Consider the following 27699-nt stretch of genomic DNA (forward strand, 5'->3'; position numbering starts at 1 on the left):
AACATGGACCACCTGGCTGAGACAGTCTGTCCGGTTTCTCCTTTGCAGTTGGCCCTCACTACCTCCCGCACTAGGCTTCTAAAGGAAGTTGATCTGTGCAGTACTTTTAAGAGAGTTTTGTGGGGCTCAGAGGTTAAGAGCACTGGCTGTTCTTCCAAATGGTCCTGAGTTCAATTCCCAGCAACCACATGGTGGCTCATAACTCATCTACAGTGAGATCTGGCGCCCTCTTTTGGTGTGCAGGCACACATGCAGGCAGAATGTTGTATATAAATAATAAATAAATCTTTTTTTCTTTATTAATTACACTTTATTCACTTTGTATCCCCCCTGTGGTTCCCTCCCTCCTCCCGTCCCAATCCCTCCCTTCCTCCACCCTCTGCATGCATGCCCTTCCCCAAGTCCACTGATAGGGGAGATCTACTTTTCCTTTCTTCTGATCCTCGTCATTTAGGTCTTATCAGGAGTGGCTTCGTTGTCTTCTTCTGTGGCCTGGTAATGCTGCTTCCCCCTCAGGGGGAGGTAATTAAAGAGCAGGCCAATCAGTTCATGTCAGAGACAGTCCCTGTTCCTATTACAATGGAACCCACTTGGATACTGAACTGCCAAGGGCTACATCTGTGCAGTGGTCTTAGGTTATCTCCGTGCATAGTCTTTGGTTGGAGTATCAGTCTCAGGATCAGGAGGTATCTCCATCCCTGATCTCAAGCTGTACTATAGAGCAACAATACTAAAAACTGCATGGTACTGGCCTAGAAACAGACTGGTGGATCAACGGAATCGAATAGAAGGCCCTGACATAAATCCACACACTTATGGACACCCGATTTTTGACAAAGATGTCAAATAAATAAATCTTAAAGAAAAAAAAAAGAGTGTTTTGCTTCATTTCCTAGAGTGGCAAGTACATAAATTATTTGGAATTCTGCATGGGAGCTTTATCCTGTCCCACTAATGTTTTCAATCATTTGTTTATAACAGTGTGGACTCGGGTATCTATGTTTCATGTTATAGTCCAATACTAGGTTATTTATTATTTATTATTATTATTTTTTTTTTTTGCCAATTTGGCCACTGGGGCCACTTTGAAATGATGTCTATGCCCTTTTGACATGTGCTATTCAGTTCTTTTTGTCCACTTCTGTATTCTGTGGTGTTACTTTTGGGTCATCAGATAGATCATAGCTGAGAAAGTGGTGTCACCTTTTACTATGTCCAGATGAGCAAACATGTAAATTAACAAATTAGTATGTTCTTCAGTAGCTATTCTTAATATCTTCGTATGTTTCACATCTTCAGTTGTTTTACATGTAATATCCTATTTTAGTCTTACCTGCAGCTGTAGTTTAGAAATTGATGAGGCTTTTGTAGTTGTACATATTCTAAGTGGAATGAGAGAGTCAAATCAATTTAAAACTCCACGCTTTGAGAGAAGCCTCTGGTATTAGGCCGATAAGAAGAGATGACATTCCTGGAGGTATAGTATGTCAACATCTTTACATGCTAAATGAGAGAAACTTTATATTGCTGAAGAAAAAAGTTAAGAAGGATGAGTTTGATTTACTTTTGAACAAAAGCAATCTTCAGATTAAAAAAAAATAAATCCCAGATCCATTTTAATAATGACAGACACTCAGTTTCTTTTTTTTAAAAAGGATTTATTTATTTATTATGTATATAATGCCTGCACCCCAGACAAGGGCATCAGATCTCATTATAGATGGTTGTGAGCCACCATGTGGTTTCTGGGAATTGAACTCAGGACCTCGGAGCACAGAAAGTGCTCCTAACCTCTAAGCCATCTCTCCAGCCCCAAATATTCATTTTCTAAAGGATTGGAGTGAGGAAAAAGATCCCAGAAACCATACTGGGGCTCGGTGCTTAAGTTTGCAGAGGGTACACTGGGTGAAAAGTTAGGCAGCTGTCCAAATACGTATTCAATTAGGAAAAGGAAAGTTTGGATTCTCACATATCTGCTTATGTATAGTGTTATCGAAATGCTGCTCTTTCAGCTGATCAAATTCTTTTATCAACCTATTAGAAGATCGGAAATTATTTCAATGACTTTTAAACCTAGAGAGCAATTTCTTTTCTGGTTTTGTATTTTTTTTTTTGTTGTTGTTGTTGTTGTTGCTTGAGCCAAGTTCTCACCATGCATGCAAACCTGGTTGGCCTGGAACTTGCAATGTAGACTAGGCTGTTTTTGAACTTGTGGTGATCCTTTGCCTCAAACTCCCAAGTTCTAGAATTACAGGTATGTGCCGCTTTGTTCAGTTTAGTAGTTCTTTTTTAAGAAAATGAGAGCAGGAGATAGGAAGATGGCTTGGTGAGTAAGAGTTCTTGCTGTGAAAGCAAGAGGACCTGAGTTCAAATCCCCAGCATCCACTTTAAAGATGGACATAATCAGTTATAATATTAAAAACAAAAGTTAGCCTTCTGGTAGATAATGAATTGTATCAAAAGAGTTCTATGGAGTCAGCCATTTATTAAATTGACTTAGGGATGACCCTTCATTTCATAAACATTAACAAGTGTTTATTAAGCATATGTCTTATGTCAGAACTTAGCTAATGACATATTTTCTGTCTTGCCATGCAATAGCCTCACTGTATTCATCATGAAGCCAGGAGCTTCTCACCATCTGCACCCATAACCTTAGACTTCTAGTCCTGAGCCCTGAATGGTTATTCTTACTGGACTACACTCTGTAGGAATTCTTGAAACAGACATATTAGCTCTGCTAACAAGGTCAACTTGTAGCCAGTATGTGTTCAATGGTGTGAGCAGTCTTTTCAAGCTGTGTAATTACACACTGAAGTCTAGGTACGCGAGATTAGAAACACAACAGAGTCAAGCATTAAGCGAACTCTGTAAATGACATATAAAGATGACAAAAGAGGACCTGAGCTCATGCTCTGGGACTTGTCAGAAGGAAAAAGCAGAGGCTCAACAGAGGGAGGAAGATGAATTAATAAACAAAAACCCAGTATCACAGACAGAAAACCAAGAAAAATTAATGATTGAGGGAGGAAGAGAGAGAGAGAGAGAGATTCTGTGCAGTATGAGGCTGGTTCTGAAGGTGTCACTCCCTAGATGGATCTTTCCAGTGGAAGCCGGAACACTGTACTGCCACAGCTAGAGGTAAACCAGGATTACAGCAAAGAAAGCAACAGCCAGCATGAAGACACGTGTTGTCGTCAGCGAAGCCCCAGCATCGTCCTTCCCGACTACTCTGGTCATCAGAGGCTTTCGTACACGGTCTTCTGTGGTGAGGATAGTTTGTCGGGCTCCAGCCCACTTTCCGGGGCCCTGCAGGCGATACTGGACTGGAGTACAGGGTCCCAGTAGTAACTGTAATGCCAGCTTGGGGTCAGTGAAGGCCAGAGACAGGAGATTGGGCCTGACACCCACCAAATCTGCAATCTCTTCCATGATGTCTACATAGTCTGCCTGGATGGTATGACGCTGGCTGTCCACATACCTAAGGCAAAGAAGACAGAAGTCCCAGGCTATCAGCAGTTCAGGCAAACAGCCAGCCAGCTAGCCAGCCAATCAGTGCTTTGCAAGCGTCTGTTTGTGGGATGGATAGTTTGCTAAGAACCGTGAAAATAGATAGGCCATTTGTTACCTTCCTTATGATGCATTAGACTCTATAATGCATAAACACCATGCTCAGGAAGGTCAGAAGTATATAAGCCTTCAGGTAAGTATTCTGGGTTAGATGCAAAATGGAAATATAGAGAGAAGATAGTTAAGAGATCTGTGGCCAACGGATCCTTGAAGGAAAAAGCTAGAGTGAGAACGAAGAAAGGATGGTAAGTGAGGTGCCAAGAGTGAAGGAGTGAGGAAGAAATGGGCATAGAATATGGGCACACAACATCTGGTACTGCCTGCAGCAATGGAAATGGATGGAGCTAGGGAGGCAAGCCTGGCGTGCCGTGAAGTTCCTTAAGCAGGGGATCCTCAGTTACTTAATGAGGGGTGTACAGAACAGGGCCTCTCTGCACCAATGCTCATTTGCAGCTCTTGAGAAGATGAGGGTGAGTGACAGCCTCTGAGAGTAACTGGTCCCCTAGGTGGAGCTAGACGGGGTTACTATACCAAATGCAAATGTAAAGGGTTAAAAAGAGTTTTTTAGTGGGGAAATACGACAAACAGTGGTATGTGTGTGGACAGAGGGGATCCGGGAACAGCGAGTGGAAAGCCAGCGTTTGGCGATGTGACCGATATAAACAAAGAGTGAGTCAGAGTGGGAATAAGGGAAAAGCCACGCTAACGGAGACGGAGGAATTCAAAATGAAGGACAGAAACAAAGAAAAGGAAGCAAAATTGAGTAGAACTGGCTGGTGAGACAGAATGGCTGAGGGACTCTCAGATGACCATGTAGCAATTACTGAAATGAAACTAAGTTTTGGAAGAGGGGATACAGGGAAGAACTTGGGTGCTCCAGTGGCCCCAACTTTGTGGGCACGCAATCACTTACCCCACGGTTGGAGGTTAGAGCTGTAGCATTCACAAAGGCCCAAGAAAAGGAAATCACTAAAACATTTCCAGGGTGGTCGCAAAGAGTAAATCATCTCCATGCATATGAAACGCTAAATGTGGGCACAAAATTGACCCTCAGTACAAGTTAAGTGGCAGCCCTGGGGACCACACATGGCCAGGTCATTAGAAAATAAGCCGAAGAAAAAAGGGGAAGGGAGTTGAAACAGTTTAGCAGCCCCACGGAAGGGAGAGAAGACACTCCAAGAAGAAAGAATACTCGGCAGTGTCAACCTCGTAGTGAGGGGACGGAGCCGGAAGTGAGCTGCGGAAGACCTCCAAGAGAGCAGCTTCAGCGGTGCCCAGGAGGGACACAGAGCATCTGCTAAGAGACCTCTTAAAAGAAAGGCTTACTGTTTGACCCTCAAGATGGGACACGCCATTCAAGGATGGCCTCCTCTTTTACTTGACAGCATGGCCAGCATTTAAGGAATTCTCAGCAGATTATATACCCGATGTTCCCTCGGTATCTTTTTTCCAACTCAACTTCTTTTAGGCCCTAAACCATCAGCTTCTCCTTCTCCAGCTATACAGAAACCACAGGTGTGGTAATTCCCTCTGACGCCACAGTGTAACAGAAACCCTTAAGCCCACATGTGAAAACTAAGTATAGCACAATAGTCTTATGAGAAATACACAGAGCACCCATATGTCTTCCTGGGAGAACATCTTACCTTTTTGCCATTTCCTCCTGAGTCTTATTTATTTCTGCCATCATTTCACCTTGGGAGGGCAATTTCTTTAGCCCTAAAGAGAAAAATAAAAACAGAAGTTTTAATTACCTCAGAATGAGCAGTAATCTTTATGGCAATTACCACACTGTGGGGAATTCAAAGAATTATGGGGTCTCAGAGAGATTGTAAAATGCATTCAGTCCTATCACTACCAAAACACAATGATAAACACTGAGCACCCTAAATCTGGAGACCAGAAATTGGAAATGCTCCAAATTCAAACTTCTTTTGAGCACTGAAGATGTCACAGTTGAAAAAAAAAAAAAGGTTTCACAATGATCTCATGTATCAGGTCACACTCAGAAGGCAGGCACAGCTGTACAGAGTCCTTTTAAATGGTTATGTGTAAAGGTATATAGAAAAAAGTAATTAATTCCATGTTTATACTTGGGTCTCAGCCCGAAGATAACCCATGCCATATACGCTAATTGTCAAAAATCTAAAATCTGGACCACTTCTGGACCTGAGCGTTTTAGATAAGAAAGTCTTCCTTCTGTCTCTCAAGTTCACATGTCTACAGTTTATTCTATTCTGCCCTGTCCTTGAAAGATAGATTTTATTTTATGTTTTACTTTTGAGATTATAATACAATTACATCTTTCCCTCCCTTTTTCTCCCTTCAAGCCCTCTTATACATCCCCTTCCTGTTCTCTTTCAAATTTATGGCCTTGGCTCAGAGGTTAAGAGCACTGATTGCTCTCCCAGAGGCCCTGAGGTCAATTCCCAGCAACAGCATGGGGGCTCACAACCATCTATGATGAGATCTGGTGCCTTGTTCTGGCCTGAAGGCAGAACACTGTATGTACACATAATAAATAAATCTAAAAGAAATCAAACTTAAGGCCACTTTTTCATTTATTATTACATGTGCATATGTATATGCATTCATTCCCAAATATAACCCGCTCAGTCTGTATAACACTACTTGTATGTATATGTTTTCAGGGTTGACCATCTGATATTGTGTAACAAGTTGGTGTGCTTTTCCCTTGGGAAAACTATCTCTCCTGCTCTCAGCATTTCTTAATTGCGCTAGCTCTTTGTGTAGGATTGAGGTCTCCTGGTCTTTCCCCATCACTTTGGCATGACTATTGTTGTTGTACTTGTTCAGCTCAGGTTTAGGCAGTCATGTTGGTGTGACTTCACGGGCGTAGCTTCTGACATTACTAGGAAACGCAATCTCACGGAAAACTCCTGGATCCTCCTTCAGTTACAATCGAATGTTCCCTGAGCCTTAGCTGTGAAAGTTGTTTTGTAGATATACCCATTGCACCTGGGTTTGGAAGATACTTGCTTTTCTCTGACATCCAACTGATCCCCTCATGTAGCCTTCCAACTGGGAAATGAAATATGTATATGAGGAAATAACAAAGGACCTCAAAAGCCAGTAAGAAAGGGGTCACAACATCAAAGTTCAAGGGAGTGGGAGACAGCCCTGCATTGACATATTGTAATAAAGAGATTTTACACTTCAGAGAAAGACAGAGGTAAAGACTCACCTCGATCTTTCATGCTCAAGTCCCATGGAAGGTAAGCCTCACACCTAAATTCTGTGATTTGCTAAGAGCTGAGGGCAAGACCCAAGGGCAACTCCTAATAGTCATTCTACACAAGTAAGTGTAAGCTCTGATGCCCAAAGAGTTCCAAAAGTAAGAATTTGACAGCAATGGTACCAATTAGACAAAGTCCAAATCATATTTAAGCCAAAGTAACTCCAGATCAGCCAGTCTTCTTCACAGATAAGTAGGCACTAGGCACTAGTCCATAACATTCTGAAATATTTACTTTTAGATAGAAATGGATCTTACCTAATGCAATATTCTTCTCTATAATACTGGTATCAAGCAGTTACCTCATGTCTCTTTAAACAACTCTGGTCATGGAGACCTTATTCAAGGACATGACACAATCGTTTGGTTGTTCTAACTGCTGGAACATTCTTTGTAGTAACCGTCAAATCTACTACACAACTCGAAACACTGGACCTAACTCTACTTTTGGAGTGAGAGTTGAGTTTTAATACTTGACAGGCCTTGAAACAAGAAACATTGAAGTCATTTCATTATTAATCTTAATTATTAATCTTAATAATTTCATTATTAATCTTAAGTCTCCCATATAACAGGCTTCACATTCTCCCACGTCTTGGTGGTTTTCATTTTCTGAGCACACACCACCAACTCTCCTGGTAGGCTCTCTAAACATGGGGCACAGAAACTCAGCACCCAGGAAGACCCAGCTGTGTTTTCCACGTGTCCTCTCATTTGAGCCACGGAAAGTAGCCCTTACAGCTCAGCAAGGAAACACTGCAATGTTTCATGCTTCAGTCATAGGTCTTAAGAGTGTTCAAGAAACTAATTCGAAAAACTGAGTTCCAAGTCACTTCTCATGATTCAACCAAAATTTTGACTTTTAGTAACTGGACACATTATAGAGGAAGAGGTCTATTTCTTGGCTGAAAGACAGCCAGTTCACTCTTTTAAAAAATTCTACAGACAAAAAAAATTATGGAATAATCTGATGTTGCTCTTTCTTGATTCAGCATTTCTATTCTTATTTAAGCATTCCCATGTTTAAACATAATTTTTTAAATCATGTTTAAATTTTGCTGGTCCAGTACTCTCAAATAGCATATGACTCACTGGATAGAACTAGAAGGAATTGAGAAACGATAGAAATTGGAAATTTTGATCAACCATGAAAAGTTTTCAGTAGGGAGAGAAAGCTATAATTCCAACAAGAACTCTTAAGCATTTTAAATTAAACAGTAATGGTAATAAATTTTACTATTACAACCATATAAAGAAACAATGGTTTCTCCCTGTCCTGTCCTCCATTATATCATCCTCCTACCCAACATATAGCCAAATGGCCATCCAGACATGGGCTCCTTTTTTCTGTTTTCCTTGGATTCTTCACTAGATCAGAGGCCATCTGTTTTACCTTGAAATGTACTGGCTGAAAGGAAGAGGTGCTTTTCAGGGTGTTCTTGTTAAACTGATAATATGTAGCCTTCAAAATTTCACTCCACCGTTCTGGTTTCACCCTTCAAAGCAACACGAAATAATTCTACTTCTATGGGCCATTCCTTTGAATATTCAAAAGGAAAACCTTCATCCTCTCTCAGGTTTTAACTTTTGTAGCTAAAACTTCTCTAGCTGCTTCATTTGTATCCAGAGGGCATGCTTTCAAATCCCTAGTCTTTTTACTTTATGTGTACCATTGCTCTGTCTGTCTGTGCACCATGCTGGGTGCCCCTACAAGTCAGACATCAGATCCCCTGAAACTGGAGTTCTGGTTGTGAGCCACCACGTGGGTGCTGGGATATGAAAGCAGGGTCATCGCAAGAGCAACAAACACTCTTAACTGCTGAGCCTTCTCTCCAGCCCCGCTTAAGCCATTTTTATCTCATCACCTGTCATTATAATCTTACTTTTTTTTTTTTTTTTTTTTTTTTTTTTTTGTAAATTATCTTCAGGTATGTGTTTTATCCAGTTTAGAAAAGAACCAGACAGTATGATTCCATAATGATGCTGAGTTTTTAGGAGGTCTCCAGGAAGGCTTACCACACTGCTGACTCACACTGAATCTATTATCTTGCACTCTAAAGCTTTTTTTTTTTTTTTTCCACACACAACTAAAGCTGAAATAGGAGCCTAACAGGAAAGAGAATGAGGATTTGAGGAATCAAATATTCCACATTCTGGATGGATCTCTAAGCATCTCTTAATCCAGTGATTCTCAGCCTTCCTAACACTGTGACCCTTTAACACTGTGACCCTTTAACAGTTCCTCATGTGTGGTGACCCCCACTCATTATATTATTTCACTGCTACTTCATAACTGTAGTTTTGCTACTGTTATGAATCGTCGTGCAAATATCTAATATGTAGGATTTCTGTATGTGACCACTGTGGAAAGGTCATAGAGTTGACCCACAGGCTGAGAACCGCTGCATATGGCTGAAATGAAGTCATGCTAGTCTATATTTGATTTTATCTCTAATTAAAGACTCGTTTTGTGTCACAAATATATACCAGTTGCTGACAGTCTGGATGAGTAGATTCTAGGCTGCAGTTCACATTAGAGTCACATTTTTCTCAAAAATCTTACACCAAACCCACTTCTAAACTGAGTATTGGCAGGGATAGGACTAAAGCATGCCTAATTAAGAAAAATTTCTGATGTGATTTTGACCTACGTCTATGGTTGATAAGTACTCAATGACTATTTTAGATTCATTTAAAATGTTAAAATCGTACCTGCCCTTGAGGTATTTAAAAGCACTTGCACAACTATAGTTAAAACATTTCACCAAGCTATCAATGTGTATCATTACTTACCTTTGAACACTTGAGTGGCCCAGCGTCCCTGCAGCTCTGAAATAGGCATAATGGCTCCCAAGGGCTGAATCAAGCCAATGATTGCAAGAGTTGGTTTTTCCAGGTTAGGTGGAAAGACCTTTTTATACAAGGACACCTTGTTTTTGACTACTTTGACAGAATCCTCAAGAAAAGGAAAGGCAAAGCTATAGCCTGTGGCAAAGATGACTACGTCAATGTCATCCTCCCTGGAGCCATCCTCAAATATGGCGGCCGTTTCCGTGAATTCCTTCACATTTCCTTTCACCTTCACCAAGCCAGAAATGATGCGATTTGGCAGCTCATCATTTACTGTTGGATGCTGACTCAGAGCCCTGTAAGTGGTAAGACAGACAAAGAGGTAAGGTGAGAGTGAAGGAGAAGGGGGAAAAATCAGCACGTACGTAAAATTCTGCTCTTGTGGTAAAAAACACACCAGTCTTTACCCCCCTATCTGGCCAAAGAAGCTGATGAAGTCTTACCGTATACCAGCTTGACATAGATCAGGACCTCAGAGTTGGATAGCTTGGAAAGGGAGGGGACTGGAGGAATGAAGGGCAAAGAGTTTTGTCTGAGGACTGTCTAAGCGGTTTCTCAGGTAACAGCAATGTTCTGAGGGATGGTAAGGATGTTGACCAAGAACTGGCAGAAATAGGCCAGGAACATTATGTTCATGTCCCACTTCCCGTTCTAAAGGCCCAAGAGATAGACTTAACTCATCACTTTCCAAACCAAACACACGACATGTGTATACAATGTATAGTCTATATGCAGATAGCTTTTCCGTGCACTTGATTACTCGGCTCTCAGTGTTGATGAAGGAAGAGTGGCAGGTGTCATTATTCATGGTTTATAGATGAGGCCTGAAGATGTTGAATGACTTCCCAGTGCTGCACAGACTATGATCCCAGAATGTCTGTCATAGTGACTTCTGATGGAGTAAGCAGTGTTGCCTGGGGATAACAGGGTAAGGTGCCTGGTGTCTGCTTCCAGATTCTTGAGTCTTTTTTTTTTTTTAAAGACCTGTTTTATTACAGTTACTCTGCACAGATTCTAAGCTTTTTATAAAGATTCTTTGCTACATTCCATCATTTTTTTTTCATTTCTCCTTTCCAAACTGTTCCTTATCCTTTGTCTCTAAATCAGCTATTACATAATTGTGCAAATCACAAAACTATTAATCCCTTATTTGCCTATAACCTCTCCTGGGTACTGGGAACTGAACTTTAGTCCTGTGCAAGAGCAGCAAGCGCTCTTCAGCTCTGAGTCATCTCTTTCCAGCACCATCTATATGAGAGGCTGCACAAAGACTTCGTTCTACAATGTCTTTAGCGGACCTCATACATGTTTTTATGCCTCATGAACCTCAGCATACTCAATATAATATACGAGCGGAGACGCTATTGTGCAAGTCTGAATTCAGAGATGATCTATAAAATACTTTGCATTGTTTGTTAAAGGTCTATGTTAAAAAAAAAAAAAAGAGAATTGGAGGACTTCCCAGATCAGTGGACCAGGGGAGAGGGATAGGGAAAAGAGGGAGGGAGGGGAGGACTGGGAGGAGACAAGGGAGGGGACTACAACTGGGATACAAAATGAATACATTGTAAATATAATAATAATAACAAAAGAAGTTAAAGAAAAAGAGAATTGGAATTATAATTTCAGACTAAGAGAAATTATAAATATCCAACAGACTGCAGTAGTGTGACTTTTAAAACGTTATAAATAATATTGTTGAGAAAACTGTTGAAACTTTAATATGCCAATATGTTGGGTATATTTATCAATACTAAATTTCTTGACTATGAAACCTGTATTATGGATATACTAAAGAACATTCTTTTTCTTATTGATATATGTGGAAATATTTTATGTAACATGCCTTAATGATTGCAGCTTATTCTCATGTGTTTAAAAAATATGTGTGTACTATTGATACTTCAACAGGGGACAGCAAGAGAAAGCAAATACAGCCAACTGTTCCAACAGGCAAATCTAGGTGAGAGCACAGGACTGGACTTTGTATTTGGTAATTGGGTAACTTTTCTATGGATCCAGATACTTAAACAGGAACCAGCCAAGAGGCAATAAATGACTCAGCAGGTACACATCTCTTGGAGCAAGACTGATGACCTGCTTGGGACCCCCAGAACCCACACAGTAGAGAGAGGGGGTCACAGCTTGTGACTCTCACAAGCTGTGCTCTGGCCCCACATGTATGGCTTGCATGGCTTGTGCACTTCCTACCCCACCACAAACAAACAGATAAAATAAAAAGGGCACAGTAAAGCATTTAAAATCAGTCTTTAGACACGGTTTCATAGAAGTTTTAACATTGATTCGTTGATTGATTGATTGTATGTATGTGTGAGAAAGAGTGTGTGTGTGTGTGTGTCTATGTGTATGTACGTATGTGGTCTTGTGTGGCATAGTGGCATATAGAGGTCAGAGGACAACTTGTAGGACTCAGTTCTTTCTTTCCACCATGCAGGTCCTGGGGAATCGAACTCAGGTCATCAAGCTTGGCAGCAAGTGTCTTTACCCTCTGAGTTATCACTGGCCCCAAGTCCATTGTTTATACTGTAATTTCATCCTGTACTCCCACTGTGTCCCATGCTTTGCTGCTACCGCCCCCACCCCAAAGCCCCCTCCCCCCCTGCTATGCATCACAGCACTGGAGACTGAATGCAGACTCTCACTCATACTAGGTGAGTAGTCCACTGCGCAACTGTTTCGCATTCTTCACCTTTTCTCACTAAGCTGCCCAGGCTGGGCAACTTGAACTGGCCTTGAACTCATCCTGCTCCAGCCTTCCCAATAGCTAGGATTATAGTCCTGCACCATAATGTCTGTACAAATTTTCAAAAATCACATTTGTTATTTTTCTTCTTATTGGTGTTTTTAAGGGAACATCTGTTTTATAGAATATGCCATTTCTCTTTGTGTTGACCTTGGACAAATTACTTTGTTCTTGTAAGATTAATTTTTTTTTTACCTAAAAGATGCACATTAAAACAGCCCAGACTGTGAGGTCATTGAAAGGTTTGAGCATAGTGTTCATTTAGCTCTTGGCTGGTCTGATTAGAAAGTCTTCCGAAAGGTAAGGTGTTCCTGTTTGTGTTGGTGTCACTATTGTGTCTTTTCCCCTCTGTATTTCATGCCCAGTATAATGAATGTCTGGCTCACAGCAGACTTTACTGGTGAATTAACCACTGAGGCATCACCCTCTACTTCTGGGTCTTTGCTGTTGTTAAGTGTAAAGAACTGATACCATGAGAGAACACTGACCATCAAAAGAATAATAAGCTGAAAACCAACAGACCAACAAGTTGGAAAAAGGATTTCTGACTCTAGGGATGTTCTTAATGCCTGGGTAAAGGCAGGTCTATTATGAGCCCATGTCAGCGGTCCTTGTCTCTGTGCCTTTTGCATCTCCAGCCCCACTCCCATCCTGGGAACATACCTGTGTTTAGGCTTCAGGCCAAACAGTTCATGATCAAACCTTTGGTTCATCTGTTTTTCCATATATCTGTTTTTCAGTGATGAACCAAGGATCTTTGACAAATAGTAGTTAATTCGAGAAGAGAACGTCAGGTCAATAGGATATCCATGATTCCCTACACGGTTCAAGATCCAAGCTCCTCTTCTGGTACTGAGGAATACCTGATACAGGGGAAACAATGTTTGTTTTGATCAGCTTATCTCACAGTCCTCCAAAAGCAGCCCCGTTCCCCTCAAGCTTAAGTTCAAACTTGCTAGTGTTTTAGTCCCATACAGTCTTGTAAGCAATGTTGCTGTTTCCTTCCTATACACTCCTATAGTTTAGCTGGTGTGTTCACTGTCCATGGATACACCTCCCTGTGATCTACTGCTACTTGCTAAACATGCCTCTTTCTTCTAAAGCAGTGGTTCTTAACCTTCCCAGTGCTGTGACCCTCTAATACAGCTGCTCATGCTACGGTGTCCCCAAACATAATACACCTTTCTTCCTCCCTCCCTCCCTCCCTCCCTCCCTCCCTCCCTCCCTCCCTCCCTTCTTTCTTTCTTTCCTTCTTTCTTTCTTTCGAGTTATTTATTATTTATACAGCAATCTGCCTGCATGTGTGCCATCACACCAGAAGAGGACACCAGATCTCACTATAGATGGTTACGAGCTACTATGTGGTTGCTGGGAATTGAACTCAGGACCTTCGGAAGAACAGCCAGTACTCTTAACCTCTGAGCCATCTCTCCAGCCCCTATAAAATGACTTTCATGTCTACTTCATAACTGTAATTTTGCTACTGTTGTGAACCATAACGTAAATATCCGTGTTTTCTGATGGTCTTAGGTGACCCCTGTGAAAGGTCAATTGACCCCCACAAAGGGGTCAAGGCCCACAGGTTGAGAAAGAACTGCTGTTATAAATCCTCCCAACATCTTTGCATTTTTGGGTCTCAGATTAAATCTGACCCCTCCACAAGCATACCCCTGACCTTCCAAGGTGAACGTTTTATCTCCTGAACTTCCCTAGCACCTACAAAGTACTTACTAAAGCTTATTAAAATGGGGCTGGAGACATTGGTGAGGCAAGCACCGGCTGCCAGGCCCGGCAACCTAAGGGCCCTAAGTGGTGGAAGGAGAGCCAGCTCCTGGGTGTTGTCCTGACCTTATCTCCATACATGCATTGCTCCATGTGTACTCCTCCTACCCCACACAAAACTAATAACTGTAAAGCAATTTAAAAAACTAGAAAACAGTGAAGTTGAAAGTAACTGCAAATCACCCAACCCAAAACCCTCAGGCATTTTGCCACTGGCATTGTTTTCAGTGTTACGAAAACCTTGTTGATCATTCGCATCATTTATATTACATAATTTATCTTCAATAACCCTGTTAGAAATATCCCGACTATCCGTCTCACTGGTGTGTAAGCTCTTGACTGCTGCCGCTCAGAGCGTGCCTCTGCGAACAGAGGGTATAATCTGTGCCCTGTGGGTCTCCGAGCATAACACTGTTACTCCTTATTGATGTTTGTGACCTGTAAGTAAGATGCTGTAACAGGCCCCTCACACTTATTTAATCAACACAGTAACTCTTAAGGAAGACCCCGCCAGCCCCATTTTACGGATGAGAAACCTGGAGAGAGCAAATCGCACAGCTGGAGGTTATATAGCTAGAGAGTGGCAAAGCTGACTTTCCTGCCAGGTCTGGCTCTCCAGCCTGTATAAGAAATGTTTCACTGACTGATGAAAACAATGAAGACTGTCAGAGAACCAGGAAGCAGTCTTCCTGTGTCCCCTACTGGCAAAGTCCACGTTCAAAGCTGACTAAAGGCTGATGTTCGCTGACCAGCAAGATTATTACTCTTCCTCTTCCACGTCACCCTTTGGAGGTGGTTTTCAGAGCTGCAGATGTACACTGCTTCAAGATGTTTGGTCTAAGCTCTCAAGCAGTGAGCTGCCTGTCTGCAGAGGCACGGCCCTTCCCTCCACACAAACATTCTCACCAATGCTAACCCAGGGGCTCGCATAGAAATGTTTCTGCACGTCACAGATGAAAGGACATGCCTGTTCCTAGGAACCAGATGGCTTTGCGTATAAGCTGTACAGCTTTGGACAAGCAAGGTCCGTGCTCAGAGGTGTAGTTAAAAGTTCCTCACTCAACAGCAATACATACGTCTCAAGGTTCTTGTGACAAATGGGGTTTTTGTGAAAGGTGATGTACAGGGAGTGCTCAGTAACTGTTCAGTGGCTGTTACAGTTTAGTTTCAGTTTTCCATCTCTACCTGCTTACAATAAGCAACATATTTAGAAATCTTATTTTAAAAGGACCGTGTAAGGAAATCATTTAATCAATATAATCTTGTATCTTCACTGAGTCACTACTTTATCGGCAATAGGTAAATACCTAACTGTTTTTCAGTAATTGTGATTAAGCTGTTTCTCTACAAATATGCTTCAAATTATTTAAAGAAAAATCCTTAATGTCACAGTGTTGTTAAACATTTACTCAGCAACTCCGCCCCAATTGTGCCTCTTCTTAGTACCGTTTCCATGTCTAACCATGAAGGTGATTTCCTACGTCACCCCATGAGTTAATTCTATACTTAATAGGAAACAAAAAAAAAAAAAGGATATTTCTCTCCACAAAAACATTATGCTGGGTTGGAGAGAGGCTCAGCGGTTAAGAATGCGTCCTGCTCTTGCAGAGGGCCCAGGTTCAGCGCCCAGAACCAGGGCGGGGGCTCACAGTCACCTGTGGCTCCAGCTTCATCAGAAGAATCTGATGCCTCTGTCTCTATGTGAACATACACACACACACACACACACACACACACACACACACACGCTCACACCCATGCACACACTCACGCACACATACAAACACACAAAATAAAAACAAATCTTTAAAGAGCATTATGTCAAACTTCCTTGACACATTGAAATCCATAGGTCCATCTGAAAATTTTGGTTTATAGGATATATACGAAGCATCAAACCTAAAGCTGCAACTTGGGCAGTGCACAAGTCCCATGTGTTTGCTGCTGGCCTGGGGGAACATGTGTAGGTGTTTATGTTCTTTGCTGGGCCTCCTTCCTTGGTAAGAGTGGAGCAATGTACAGCAATTATTGATACAAACCTGCTTGGCTGTGTGGCTGATCTCTACAGCCAGATCCCCTCCAGAATTCCCAATGCCGATTACAATCACCCTTTTCCCAGTGAATTCTACTGGGTTCTTATACTCTCGACTGTGAAAGTACTTCCCTTTGAACTTTTCAATTCCTGTAAGAGAAGAAACATAATTATTGGGGGATAGATTGTATGAAGAATTTTATTTGTGAAACCATGTGTTTTATTTTCTTTTGTGGCATTTAAAGTTTAAACTTATATTTTCCACATTCTCCCCTTATTAAGCAGCTTTCTTGCCTTTCTAAAGAGTTTTGCTTCTTTTTATCCTCTCGCTACCTTTGTGATTTCCATGTTATAAATCATTCACATTTTTAATTCGCAGACACAGTCCAGACAGCCTCAGAAAACCTCCATTCTCCTTTATCTTTTCAATCTCGCATTTTTACATGTATATGGGGCCTATGTAGAATACGTTTTTAAAGGTAAATGTCCAGGCCAGAAACATAAAATGAAATGCTCTAAGCTTTCGGTCTATTCTTAGAAACTCAGTATTTCCATTTTTCTCTTCCTCAATTGATGAAAACTTTCTAATTCCAATTAGCTCAAATCAAGAACTTCAGCTTTCCTTTTGGTCCTTAGGAAAACACAGTCACAATGAGTTTAAATAGTCATGTCCTACCTGACAGGATACAACCATTCTAAGACGTATATTGAAAATGGATTTCATCATTGGACAGATACCATGTAAACCTAGATGGCACGGGCCAGTAAACATGCGTGTGTGAGGCTGTTGTCAGGATAATATGGTCTACGATTCTATAGCACACTTTCTAAATGGGTAGGATTACACCAAGTATAGTCCTGGAAGGATATAACCAGTAAGTTACTTATGACCCAGAATTACGCATTTATCACTGCACATGCTGCGATTTTAGTAACCCGACAGTGTGGCACACTGGTACACACCAGCATCACCACATACAGCGTTTTGTGCTTCAGATCACAATGGCTAAGCCCTTACCAGACAACAGGGAAATTGCTTTCCAGTATTACAGGGCTAGTACTGTATAGGTAGTCATTCACTGACAAAAATGACATTTGTGGCTCGTGACAATAGATAACGCCTCTGATTTTCCTCTAGTCTTCCAAACTGTCGACGTTTCCACTTCCAAAATGGCAGTAATACAGATTCCCCTGACATCTTCAGGGGAATGGATTTAATTGGGGCAAGAGTTTATTTTTAAGCCCCACGGTAAGAATCGCTCAGCCTTCCTCTCTCCTGTCCCTCAGGGGTCCTACCACAGTCATGGCTGCAGCGTATCCCCTCCTGGTGGGCTACTCACCAGGAAAGCTCTCCAGGGGTAGGTGAGGGTTGGTGTGATGGCCTGTGCACACCATGACTCCATCGAAGACATCTACCTGCCTTTCCCCTTCACGCTCGGTGACCACCTGCCATTGGCCTGATGTAGAGAAGTCAGGTTGCTTCTTCACACTGCACACTGTGGTCTGAAAAGTGACAAGGAACTGTAACCACGGCCTATGGAGTAAATGTCTTCCATGACACACCTCCCTCCAGAGTGCTAGCCAAAGGGCTGCCACAGGCACCATCACTCATAGGGCCTCTGTGAGGATAGCTGAGTCACACATTCCCAGACATCAACACGGCAGGCTACAAAACCAGGCAGGCAATCTAATGCACTGCTCTCTGCTCCTAGAACAAGTAGAAATTTCTGGGTCTCTTGGCCTATGGCCCTAAGGCTCTGCAGTCCTGGAGTAAAACCAGGGGATTCATAAATATTAGTGACATATGCATTCACGGCCCATTCCTTCTCCATTCCCTGATATCCCCACCTCCATGCCTGCTTCTCCCAGTCCTGTTCACAATGGCTGGTCTTAAACATATGGCTAAGATACAGGTCTCCCTTTTAAATCCTTGTTATACGTATTGCTCATTTTACAAGCAACTCTAAAGAGGCTGTGAGTTGAGATGGTTGGTGGCATAATGTTTAGCTTTGTAAAAATAAATAAATAAATGTGAGTTCCTCTGCAGAGCATTTATACACCAAGAATGTGTTCCGATATACTTCTGAAGCCTCGGCCAGAGTGTCTCAGTGACTGAGAGAGAGGCCACCTAGCTCTGCCATCTTCTCTCTGTCGTGAGCATTTACATGGGCTAGGCTTCTGCTCAGACCACACCCTTGTTCCTTCTTCACTTGGCAGACTCCTATTCATCCTTCAAGACTCAGCCCAGACCTAATCTGCTCTCAACTCACTCTTCCCTGAAGATTGGCAGCTCATGTCCTCATGCGTTGACCTCCTCTGAGCAGCAACAGGGAGTTCTCCTCAGCATGAGCCTCTTCATTTTTATTAATTCTATATATAATGTAATTGTCTGGTATTTTTTTTTTTGTCTTGCATTTTTACTGCTTAGCCTAGAGTCAAGGTTATTCAAAAAGTGTCTCTCTTAAACAAAGGGTAATCAATCTATGGGCTGCAAATTGCCTGGCTTTGGAAGTTGTCATTGAGTGTTATGTTGGTCATAATTTAGCAGAACAGTCAGGAGAAGATTTGGGCTTTTGCCAGATGTCATAAATATGAGTTATTGTTTTTTATGGCCATGATGCCAAAGTATAGAACATGGCAGAAAAACCTCAAAGAAAGAAGGAACCAGAAAAATAGTGGATGATCGTGTTGTTTTATAAACAAGGGAGTGTATAGAAATCGACGGTGAGCGACTCACTTGTGGAAGAGTAGAAGTCAGGGCAAGGAGCACAACTCAAGGACCGCCCCTCACTCAGTGCTCTTCCCCTCGCCAGATCTGCTGCCCCACTGGCTTGCCAATCACCACTTCACCAGGTCGTTGTGACGCATGAGATAGCACATTAGAAAGCATAAAGGAGCTAAGTGATAGTGGACCAGGAGATTTTAAAGTTCTGACCCCTACCGGGCCCCCCTCATCAGTTTTTTATTAAACTCAGCATAAAATGGAGGCAAGGTAAATGGCCTAGCCAGTGACTTCCTGTGTCTGCAACCAAAATGTATATAATGGAGACCTTTCCTTGAACACTTCCCAAGTACCAAGAGGACAAGAGTAGGGTTTTTGGAGAGTATAGCTGCATGACTTCAAGCCAGTCTTGTCAGATAACGCAGGTAAATGAACCTAGGTTATTCACTGACCTGATAAACAATTTCAAACGGGAAGAAAACCAAATCGCTTACCTTGAACTGGATATATTTTAGAAGGTTGAATTCTTTGGCATACATCCGGAAATACTCTAGGACCTGGGAGTTGTGCATGTAGTTAGGGTAATGATCAGGGATTGGATAGTCACTGAAACACATCATCTCCTTAGAAGTATTGATGATCACTGACTTGTAAATACTGGCCCTTCCTTCTTCAGGCGTTTCCTGTGTCAAATAAGAAGTATTTACAGCAACTCGAGAATGAACTTCATGATTTATGAGTACGCAATGAGCATTTAAAAAGTTATCTGAGTGAACGTTATTTCAACCAACACACACACACACACACACACACACACTTCCACACCTCCCAATATCTGTATCCCTTGTAGCCATTTCTTTGCTCTTGAAACAGAATTGTCTAACTTTCTTTTAACCAGAAGCATTCAGCTGACATGACATTGAGTACCATCCAAGACCAAATCATAAGCCACCCTGCAGTACCTGCCTAAGACACTTAGCAAGCTCACTCTGGTAGAAGCCAAAATCCATATAAGAAGTCTAGCTATCCTGAGGCCACTGCACCGTTAGGAAGGCTGGCCTTGGCCCATGAAGAGGATATCTGAAGCTTGGAATTATCCAGCACTGCGCCCCCAGCACCCCCAGAACTCTAGCTGTTACTACTGAAGTTCTAACCACGTGAAAGGGGTCAGTCTCAGCTGTCATCTGATTATGACACACACGATCCCAAGCGAGTCCTGCCCAGCTCAGTGGGTAAGTCTTTGGAGTTTTCACATACGTTGCTGTACCACCAGAAAACACTGTGCCACATATAAAGCCAGGCGTGAGGCTGCGGGGCTGGTGGGATCAGCAGGTAAGAGCCCCTGCTGCTCTTGCAGAGGATCCAGATTCAGTTCCCACCACTCACATGGAAGCTCACAATCATTTGGAACCTCGGTTCCAGAAGACTGGATGCCCTCTTCTGGCCTCTGCGTGCATGTGCTACAAAGACATACATTCAGACAAGACACCCATACACATTAAAAAAAGACAGGTGTGCTGGTACATATTTGCAAACCCAGCACTGAGAAGGGGAAAATCTCTGGAGCTTTCTGGGCAGCTAGCTTCTCCTAACCAGCAAGCCACAGGTCCCAATGAGAAACACCGTCTCAAAAGGAAATAAATAAGAATAAAGGAGGATGGGAGGATGCATGCACAGACATGTGGCTGTGTGCCTGAACATGTGCACACTCATGCATCACACTTATAACTTGAAATTTAAAATCTAAGTAATAACATTAAAAGCAGCCTGCTATAATAACTTTACATGAAAAAGTTATATGTACCATGAAACTAAACGTACATCCTACTCATCTAGTGTATATTACATATACCCATGTTTACATAATTACGTATTGCATAATCGCTCCCTTGTTTAACATAGATATCAGCAAATGGAATCTAGAGACTGCTGGAAATAGCCAATAGACCTTAGGCATGGCTGGCCACAGTGGCTTTCTTCCCAAGGCAGAAAAGCTGAACTTTACACCCGGCAAGCCTGACAAACTACACTCTAAGTTATAACACAAACAGTGTCAACCTTGACCTGGTAAACTGAGAGCAAAAATCCACCTCCAGAATCATGCTCCCTGAAGTGAAAAATCTCAGGCTAGCCATGAGGAAAACGCCAGACAAATTCAAAGGAGGATATTCAACAAAGTACCCAACCAGTCCTCCTCAAACCTGCCAAGGATAACAAAACCAAGAAAGAAAAGCTTCCTTAGGTGTACAGGTTTTAGTATGTTTATCTTATATGTCTAATATCCACCTGTAAGTGGGTATATACCGTGTCTTTCTGCTTCTGGGATACCTCGCTCAGGATAATCTTTTCTAGTTCCCACCATTTGCCTGCAAATTTCATGATTTCCTTGTTTTAAATAGCTGAGTAGTATTCCTTTGTGTAAATGTACCACAATTTCCTCAACTGAAGGACATCTGGGTTGTTTCCAGCTTCTGGCTATTACAAATAAAGCTGCTATGAACCTGGTTGAGCAAATGTCCTTTTTGTGTACTTGAGCCTCTTTTGGATATATGCCTAGGAGTTGCATACCTGAATATTAAGGTAACACTATTCCTAATTGTCTGAGAAAGTGCCAGATTGATTTCCAAAGTGGTTGTACAAGTTTACATTCCCACCAGCAATCCAAGAAGGAGGACCCTGGTAAGAAGCCTAATCTTCTTTCAGAAGGGCAAATGAGATGGACATCAGAAGAGGGAAAAAACAGGGAACAGGACAGGAGCCTATCACAGAGGGCCTCTGAAAGACCCTACCTTGCAGGGTATCAAAACATATACTGGGATTCATAGCCAAACTTTGGGCAGAGTTCAGGGAATCTTATGAAAGAAGGGGGAGATAGAAAGACCTGTAGGGAACAGGAGCTCTACAAGGAGAGCAACAGAACCAAAAACTCTGGATACAGGGGTCTTTTCTGAGACTGATACTCTAACCATGCATGGAGGACCATGCATGGAGATAGCCTAGAACCCCTGCACAGAAGTAGCCCATGGAAGCTCAGTGTCCAAGAGGGGTTCCCAATAACAGGATGATAGGGACTGTCTCTGACATGAACTCAGTGGCTAGCTCTTTGATCACCTCCAGCTGAGGGGGAAGCAGCTTTACCAGTCCACAGAGAAAGACAATGCAGCCAGTCCTGATGAGACCTGATAGACTAGGGTCAGATGGGAAGGGGAGGAGGACCTCCCCTATTATTGGACTGGGGGAGGGGCATAGGAGAAGAAGAGGGAGGGAGGATGGGGTTGGGAGGGGATAGGGGAGAGGGATATGGCTGGGATACAAAGCGAATAAACTGTAATTAATAAAAATTAAAAAAAGAAAAAATATAATCACATGATGAGTTTAAAGAGAGAAAAAGAAAAGAAAGCAAGCAAAACAAGAGCTTCAAAGAAATCACCATAGCCAAGAGGAGCCTAGAGATACACAACTATTAAATATTATGGGAATCCTGAAATAGGGGGGAAAAAAGGCATCAGAAGAACTAAGTAAATCAAAGCCAAGCATGGGCTGATGGGTACTGGATCACTGACTATGAAAAACGTGTCATCCTAGTGTGACACGCTCACAGTAGGGAACTAGGCAAGGTCAAGTGCTGGGGTTGCAGCTGTGAGCTTCCATGCCTGAGGGAAACTCATTAAACGAGCATCGGAAAGCATCAGTCTATAACAGGAAGGAGGCAATACTAGTTTGGCAGGTGAAGCAAGAAAAAGGACAGAGATGGGAAAATACAAATGATGGTATCTGGAAGGATATTTATACATTCAGAATGAGGACTTGGAAAATATAAGCAGGAAAGAAAACATCTGAATCTCAGGGACTCCTCCTAACTGGATACTCAGTGCCGTGGTAGAATCCCAAAGTGCTGGGATTAGGTCTATAGAAGATATCTACAATCAGTTGACCAAGTCACTTTAAGCTGATAACATTGAGAGAAGGCCAGCAAGGCTACAAATAAGCAAGGGAGTGACAGAAATAGATTTCAATAGAGGATTTCTCAGCAACACTACAAGTATGTGAAAATGCCTAGTAAACTATGAGTGTCCAAAACCTGAGTGCCCACAGCTATGTGACGGACAAGAGTGAGAATGAAGGTTTCCAGCTTCAGGGGCATCCTAGGAAGACACCAGGACAGTATGCTGCTCAAGGACTCATCGTCAGGAGCCATGGTGCAGCTGTCTTAGAATGCTTCTGCTAATTCAGCTTCACCTTTGGCCAAGTTAAACTTGTTATCTTCCATCAGGCTGTTTGTGCAAAGAAACTGTCGGTTCAGAGTGAATGTTTCGGCAATTTGTGACATTAGTCCCAAGGTAGTTGGCAGAGCAAATTAAGGAACTTGGAGCTAATTTTTACTCTTTGTCCTCATATGTGGCATGATGTGCTTGTTGTAAGCTGTTCTTCAGTATATAAAGAGCTTGGAGAAAAATGAAATTGGCTTCATATCTCATGAAGTCCTGAGTGTGCTTATTTCATTCTTGCCTTCTTTTAATCCCCACTTCCCTGGTTGTGATCTCCGTTGACTGGCTTCATGGGCTTGGTCAACTTATATATGTATGTATGTTTGTGTGCATGCATGCATGTATGTATGTTTTTGAGATAGAGTCACACTGTGTATCTCTGGCTGGCTAGACCTCCCTATGTATATCAGGATAGCCTCAAACTCACAGAGATCTGCCTGCCTGTGCCTCCCAAGTGCTGAGATAAAGGATGTGGGCCTTCACACCTGGTTCAGGAACTGAGTTAAACATAAGTATAGTGGTAAGCCAATACATGCCATGCATCATGAGTGGCTGAGCCACACAGCTATGGCTGATCTGACAGATGCTGGGGCATTATGACGAGACACGGCTTTCATAAGGTGGCAAAATTCTGCCAAGAGGACAATCAGAAAAAAAATGTCATTAGGTCTTTAGACAACAATCACTTCAAGCCTCTTTAGCAATAAAAATCCTGAGCCTGGTAGTCTGGCATGGTGCCAGGTGCGCTCCTGCCCTCCTCCCTTAATGTTGATTTCATGCTTGTCTGGGAATTTGCATAGGGTTCCAGTGAAGCCTAGTGACTAGAGGAGAGAGCTAGTGGCAGGAGAAAAAGCAGAGGAATTGGGCCTTCTCTTCCAGGGAATGAAACTTTTAAAGTGAGCAGGCAATCTTGCTTTCCCATTCTGATTAAGGACTAGGATTGTCAGTGTTACCTCAAGTGAGAAGGAAATGAGAGAGAGAGAGAAAGAGAGAGAGCATGCATGTGCAGTTCATGTAGAGGCCAAAGGTCAATGCTGGGTGTTCTTAATTGCTCCCACCTTAGGAATTGGGGATAGGGCATTTTACTGAGCCTGATCTGGAAGACTGGCTTGCTGTAGCCTGGAAATCTCTGGAGTCCCCCTCTGCATCCCCACAGTTGAGACTACAAGGGCATGTTACTTCACTAGGCTTCTTTTCTTTTTCTTCCTTCTCCTCCCTCCCTCCCTCCCTCCCGGGTCTCTTCCTTCTTTCCTCTCTTGAGTGTTAGGGATGGAACTCGGGTTTTCCTACTACCGCAGCAAGCACTTTGCATTTTCTAGAAAAGCCATCTCCTGGGATTTTTTTTTTTTTTTAAGATTTATTTTTTCTTTTATATGTGCGAGTGTTTTGCCTACGTGCATTTTTTTGTGTCTGAGGAGGTCAGAAGAGGAAGTCGGATGCTCTGGAGCTGCGCTTACAGCGCTTGTAAGCTGTCTGGTGAATGCCGAGCACTGAATTCGAGTCCTCTGAAAGAACAGCTGCTCTTACTGGCTGTGCCACCTCTCCAGCCCCAGGAAGGTGCTGCAATCTGATGATCGGCTCATTATCTACTGTCACAGATCTCGGGAGCAAGTGGGGAACTTTTAATGTCTGCGACGTCAACACTTGGCAGATTGTTTCCCATTTCCGAAAAGCAGCGAAATTCAGAAACACACAAGCAAACAAAAGCCCTGGTCTGTGCGTCGCTTTCGTGGAAACAGAAAAAAAAGGAAACAAGCGGCATCTGTGTGGCACTTAGCAAGCAGCCTAGAGCAAGGAACCGGCCTAAAATCTGAAGTGACAGCTTCCAGGGCGGTGTTCAATCTCAGCCTTGCTCTTCCTTATTCCGAATAGTACAAGTTGTACAGGAAGGAGTCCTTCGACTCTTGGGGGCTCGGGGATTTACCTGGAACCTCCACAGCCCTCCGATGTCGCCAGACCTTTCGAAGCAGACAGGCTCCAAGCCTTCCTCCAGGCAGCACTTGATGCAGGTGAGTCCACTCGCTCCGGATCCGATGACAGCGATCCTTCTCTTGGCCATGCTCGCCCAAGTGCTTCGCCGACTGGGCCAGGGTCACGTATCCTAAAGAAAGAACGACAGGACGGAGTGAACACACATCACGCCCCTGGAAGACCCGGGTGGTAGCATGCAAACAAAACGTAACGAGGTACCGCGGGGACGCACCGGCTCGGAGTACCAGCCCCGGGTTAGTCTCACCCTACAGGTTAGCAGTGTCTCGGATAAACACAGCTGTGGCCAATGGGGAGGGGCTGGACCGTCCCACCTCCTATCCCGCCCACCCCAGGGCGTGCACTCTCCTTCCGCAAAAGCCAAGGAGACGGCTCCATACACTTTGGGAAGGAAAGAGTATTGCATGCGTTTTAATCTATAGCTTTTCAGCAGCACCCGCCTAGGGAGAGAGGACCTCCAGTTCCATCCATCCCTTACCACTTTTAGTGTCCACTTCCAACTTCCTGCTTTTGCTTTAAAGTGATAAAGGCCTGCCAAACTCGGCCCTTCTGAAGCAAACCTCGCTCCAACGGGCCTTGGAGGACACTTTGAGACGAACACATTGGTGCCTGAAATGGGGATTGGGAAGCATGTTTTTTGGAGGGAGCTAGGTTTCTAGTGAATTTAAACAATGCAAGTAAACACGATATTAGTAACAAGCACTAGTTATAAACGGTATAGTTCGCTAACACAATAAATATTATATTCGGCCCTTAAGTTGCTCATGCATTCTTCTACTATATTCTTAGCCCTCTTACTATTTGTTCACTTACGCGTCAGCCTCACCACAAGGGGCTCTCTGGTCTGTTTGAGTCTCTATCAGGAACCACAACTAAAAGACGTAATGGGGCTTCCCCAGTCAGTTTCTGCTCAATGCTTGAGATGATGTTAACTCCTGTTATTTGTACTTTACTTAAGAGCTTTACCCTAAGTAAGAAAGTGAATGAATGAATGACTGAATGAATGCATGAATGGTTAGATCGCTCTACCTGGATTCTATTGAAACTCTAGTTAAATGATTGGCTTCCCCAGTTGATTTCCCTAGGATACATATTTTTTTTAATATTAGTTACAGTTTATTAACTTTGTAGCCCTGCTGTATCCCGCTCCCTCATTCCCTCCAATCCTACCCTCCCTCCCTCATTTCCTCCCTGCCCTTATCCAAGTCCATTGATAGGGGAGGTCCTCTTCCCCTTTCATCTGACCTTGGTTTATCAGGTATCTTCAGGACTGGCTGCAAAGTCCTCCTCTGTGGCCTGGCAGGGCTGCTCCTCCCTTGGGGGAGGAGGGGTAGGTCAAAGAGCCAGCCGCTGAGTTCATGTCAGAAATAGTCCCTGTTCCCCTTAATAGGGAACCCACTTGGACACTGAGCTGCCATGGGCTACATCCGAGCAGGGGCTCTAGGTTGCATCCATACATGGTCCTTGGTTGGAGAAACAGTCTCATAAAAGACCCCTATGCCCAGATATATTTGGTCCTTGTAGAGCTCCTGTCCTCTCAAGATCATATTAACTTCTCCTTTTTTTCTTATGATTCCCTGTACTCTGCTGAAGGTTTGGTTATGAGTCTTAGTATCTACTTTGATACACTGCTAGGTAGAGTCTTTCATAGTCCCTCTGCAGTAGGCTGCCCAGGAGATATTTTAAGCTCCCACTTTGACAATGTTTTATTATCCTTTATTTCTCTCATTCGCTATTCATTCTTTCCCTTCAGCTTACTATTGTGATAGTTTGAGAGAGAACGGCCCCAATGGACTCATACATTTGAATGTATGGTCCATAGCTCCTAGAACTGTCTGAGGAGGGGTTAGGAGGTGTGGCCTTGTTGGAGGGACTGCGTCAATGGATCTCAGGTTTCGAAAGCCCACCTCTAGGACCAGTCTCTCTCTCATTCTGCTATATGTTTGTTGATCAAATACAAGCCCTTGGCTACTACTCTAGTGCCATGCCTCGTTGCCTGCCATGCTCCCTGCCACGATGCCCATGGACTCATCCTTTGAAACTGTGGCAAGCTCCCTGGTTAAACACTTTCTTTTATAGTTGCCTTGGTCCTGGTGTCTGTTCACAGTAGGAGAACAGTGACTAAGACAGCTGTGCATCTAGCAAACTCATTCAAAACCAGGCATGACTGTCATAAATCATTTTCCATCACACAGAACACAACTGGCCCAGCCTCAGGATATGTGAGATGCCAAAGATCTTTAAACGTTTACCCCACCATTGCAGTTCTAGACACTGAAGACATTTACCCTCCTTCTTCTTACAGTGAACATGCGGGGCACCAGGTGTCGGTGGACACACCACTGCCCCTCCGTCACCAGTCTTACCATCACCCCAGACGGCAGCTTTCACTTCTCATGAGTCCCTTCCTTAAATCAGATATAGCATCCTACAGATTTGACAACACGCGTACAGGTAATATTAATT

General features: G+C 43.0%; 1 protein-coding gene across 3 annotated transcripts; it reads right to left on the reverse strand.

Moving 5' to 3' along the window:
* Positions 1 to 1637: 1637 nt before the first annotated feature.
* Positions 1638 to 25595, reverse strand: Fmo5 (flavin containing dimethylaniline monoxygenase 5). Of its 3 annotated transcripts, none has more exons than XM_021632329.2 (9): positions 25448 to 25595; positions 25169 to 25345; positions 19471 to 19659; positions 17595 to 17757; positions 16262 to 16404; positions 13104 to 13303; positions 9620 to 9972; positions 5217 to 5289; positions 1638 to 3481 (listed from the first exon to the last, which is right to left on the reverse strand). In XM_021632329.2, the coding sequence occupies exons 2-9, from the start codon at positions 25301 to 25303 to the stop codon at positions 3136 to 3138; spliced, it is 1602 nt and encodes a 533-aa protein (XP_021488004.1). In that variant the 5' UTR covers positions 25304 to 25345; positions 25448 to 25595; the 3' UTR covers positions 1638 to 3135. The 3 variants fall into 3 exon arrangements, with proteins under 3 accessions (XP_021488004.1, XP_060249023.1, XP_060249022.1); XM_060393040.1 differs by having other exon boundaries at positions 25435 to 25493; XM_060393039.1 differs by lacking the exon at positions 25448 to 25595 and having other exon boundaries at positions 25169 to 25416.
* Between the last annotated feature and the right edge of the window lie 2104 nt (positions 25596 to 27699).

The sequence above is a fragment of the Meriones unguiculatus genome, chromosome 10 (assembly GCF_030254825.1).
Source record: "Meriones unguiculatus strain TT.TT164.6M chromosome 10, Bangor_MerUng_6.1, whole genome shotgun sequence".
Lineage (NCBI taxonomy): Eukaryota > Metazoa > Chordata > Mammalia > Rodentia > Muridae > Meriones > Meriones unguiculatus.

Bases quoted from the DNA above. Each gene is read 5' to 3' on its own strand.
- Fmo5 (XM_021632329.2), bottom strand. From the start codon at position 25,303: ATGGCCAAGAGAAGGATCGCTGTCATCGGATCCGGAGCGAGTGGACTC. The intron at 19,660-25,168 runs GTAAATCCCCGA...TATTTGACACAG, and splicing joins GAGGGCTGTGGAGGTTCCAG to GAAACGCCTGAAGAAGGAAG. The intron at 16,405-17,594 runs GTGAGTAGCCCA...CTTCTCTTACAG, and splicing joins ACCCCTGGAGAGCTTTCCTG to GAATTGAAAAGTTCAAAGGG.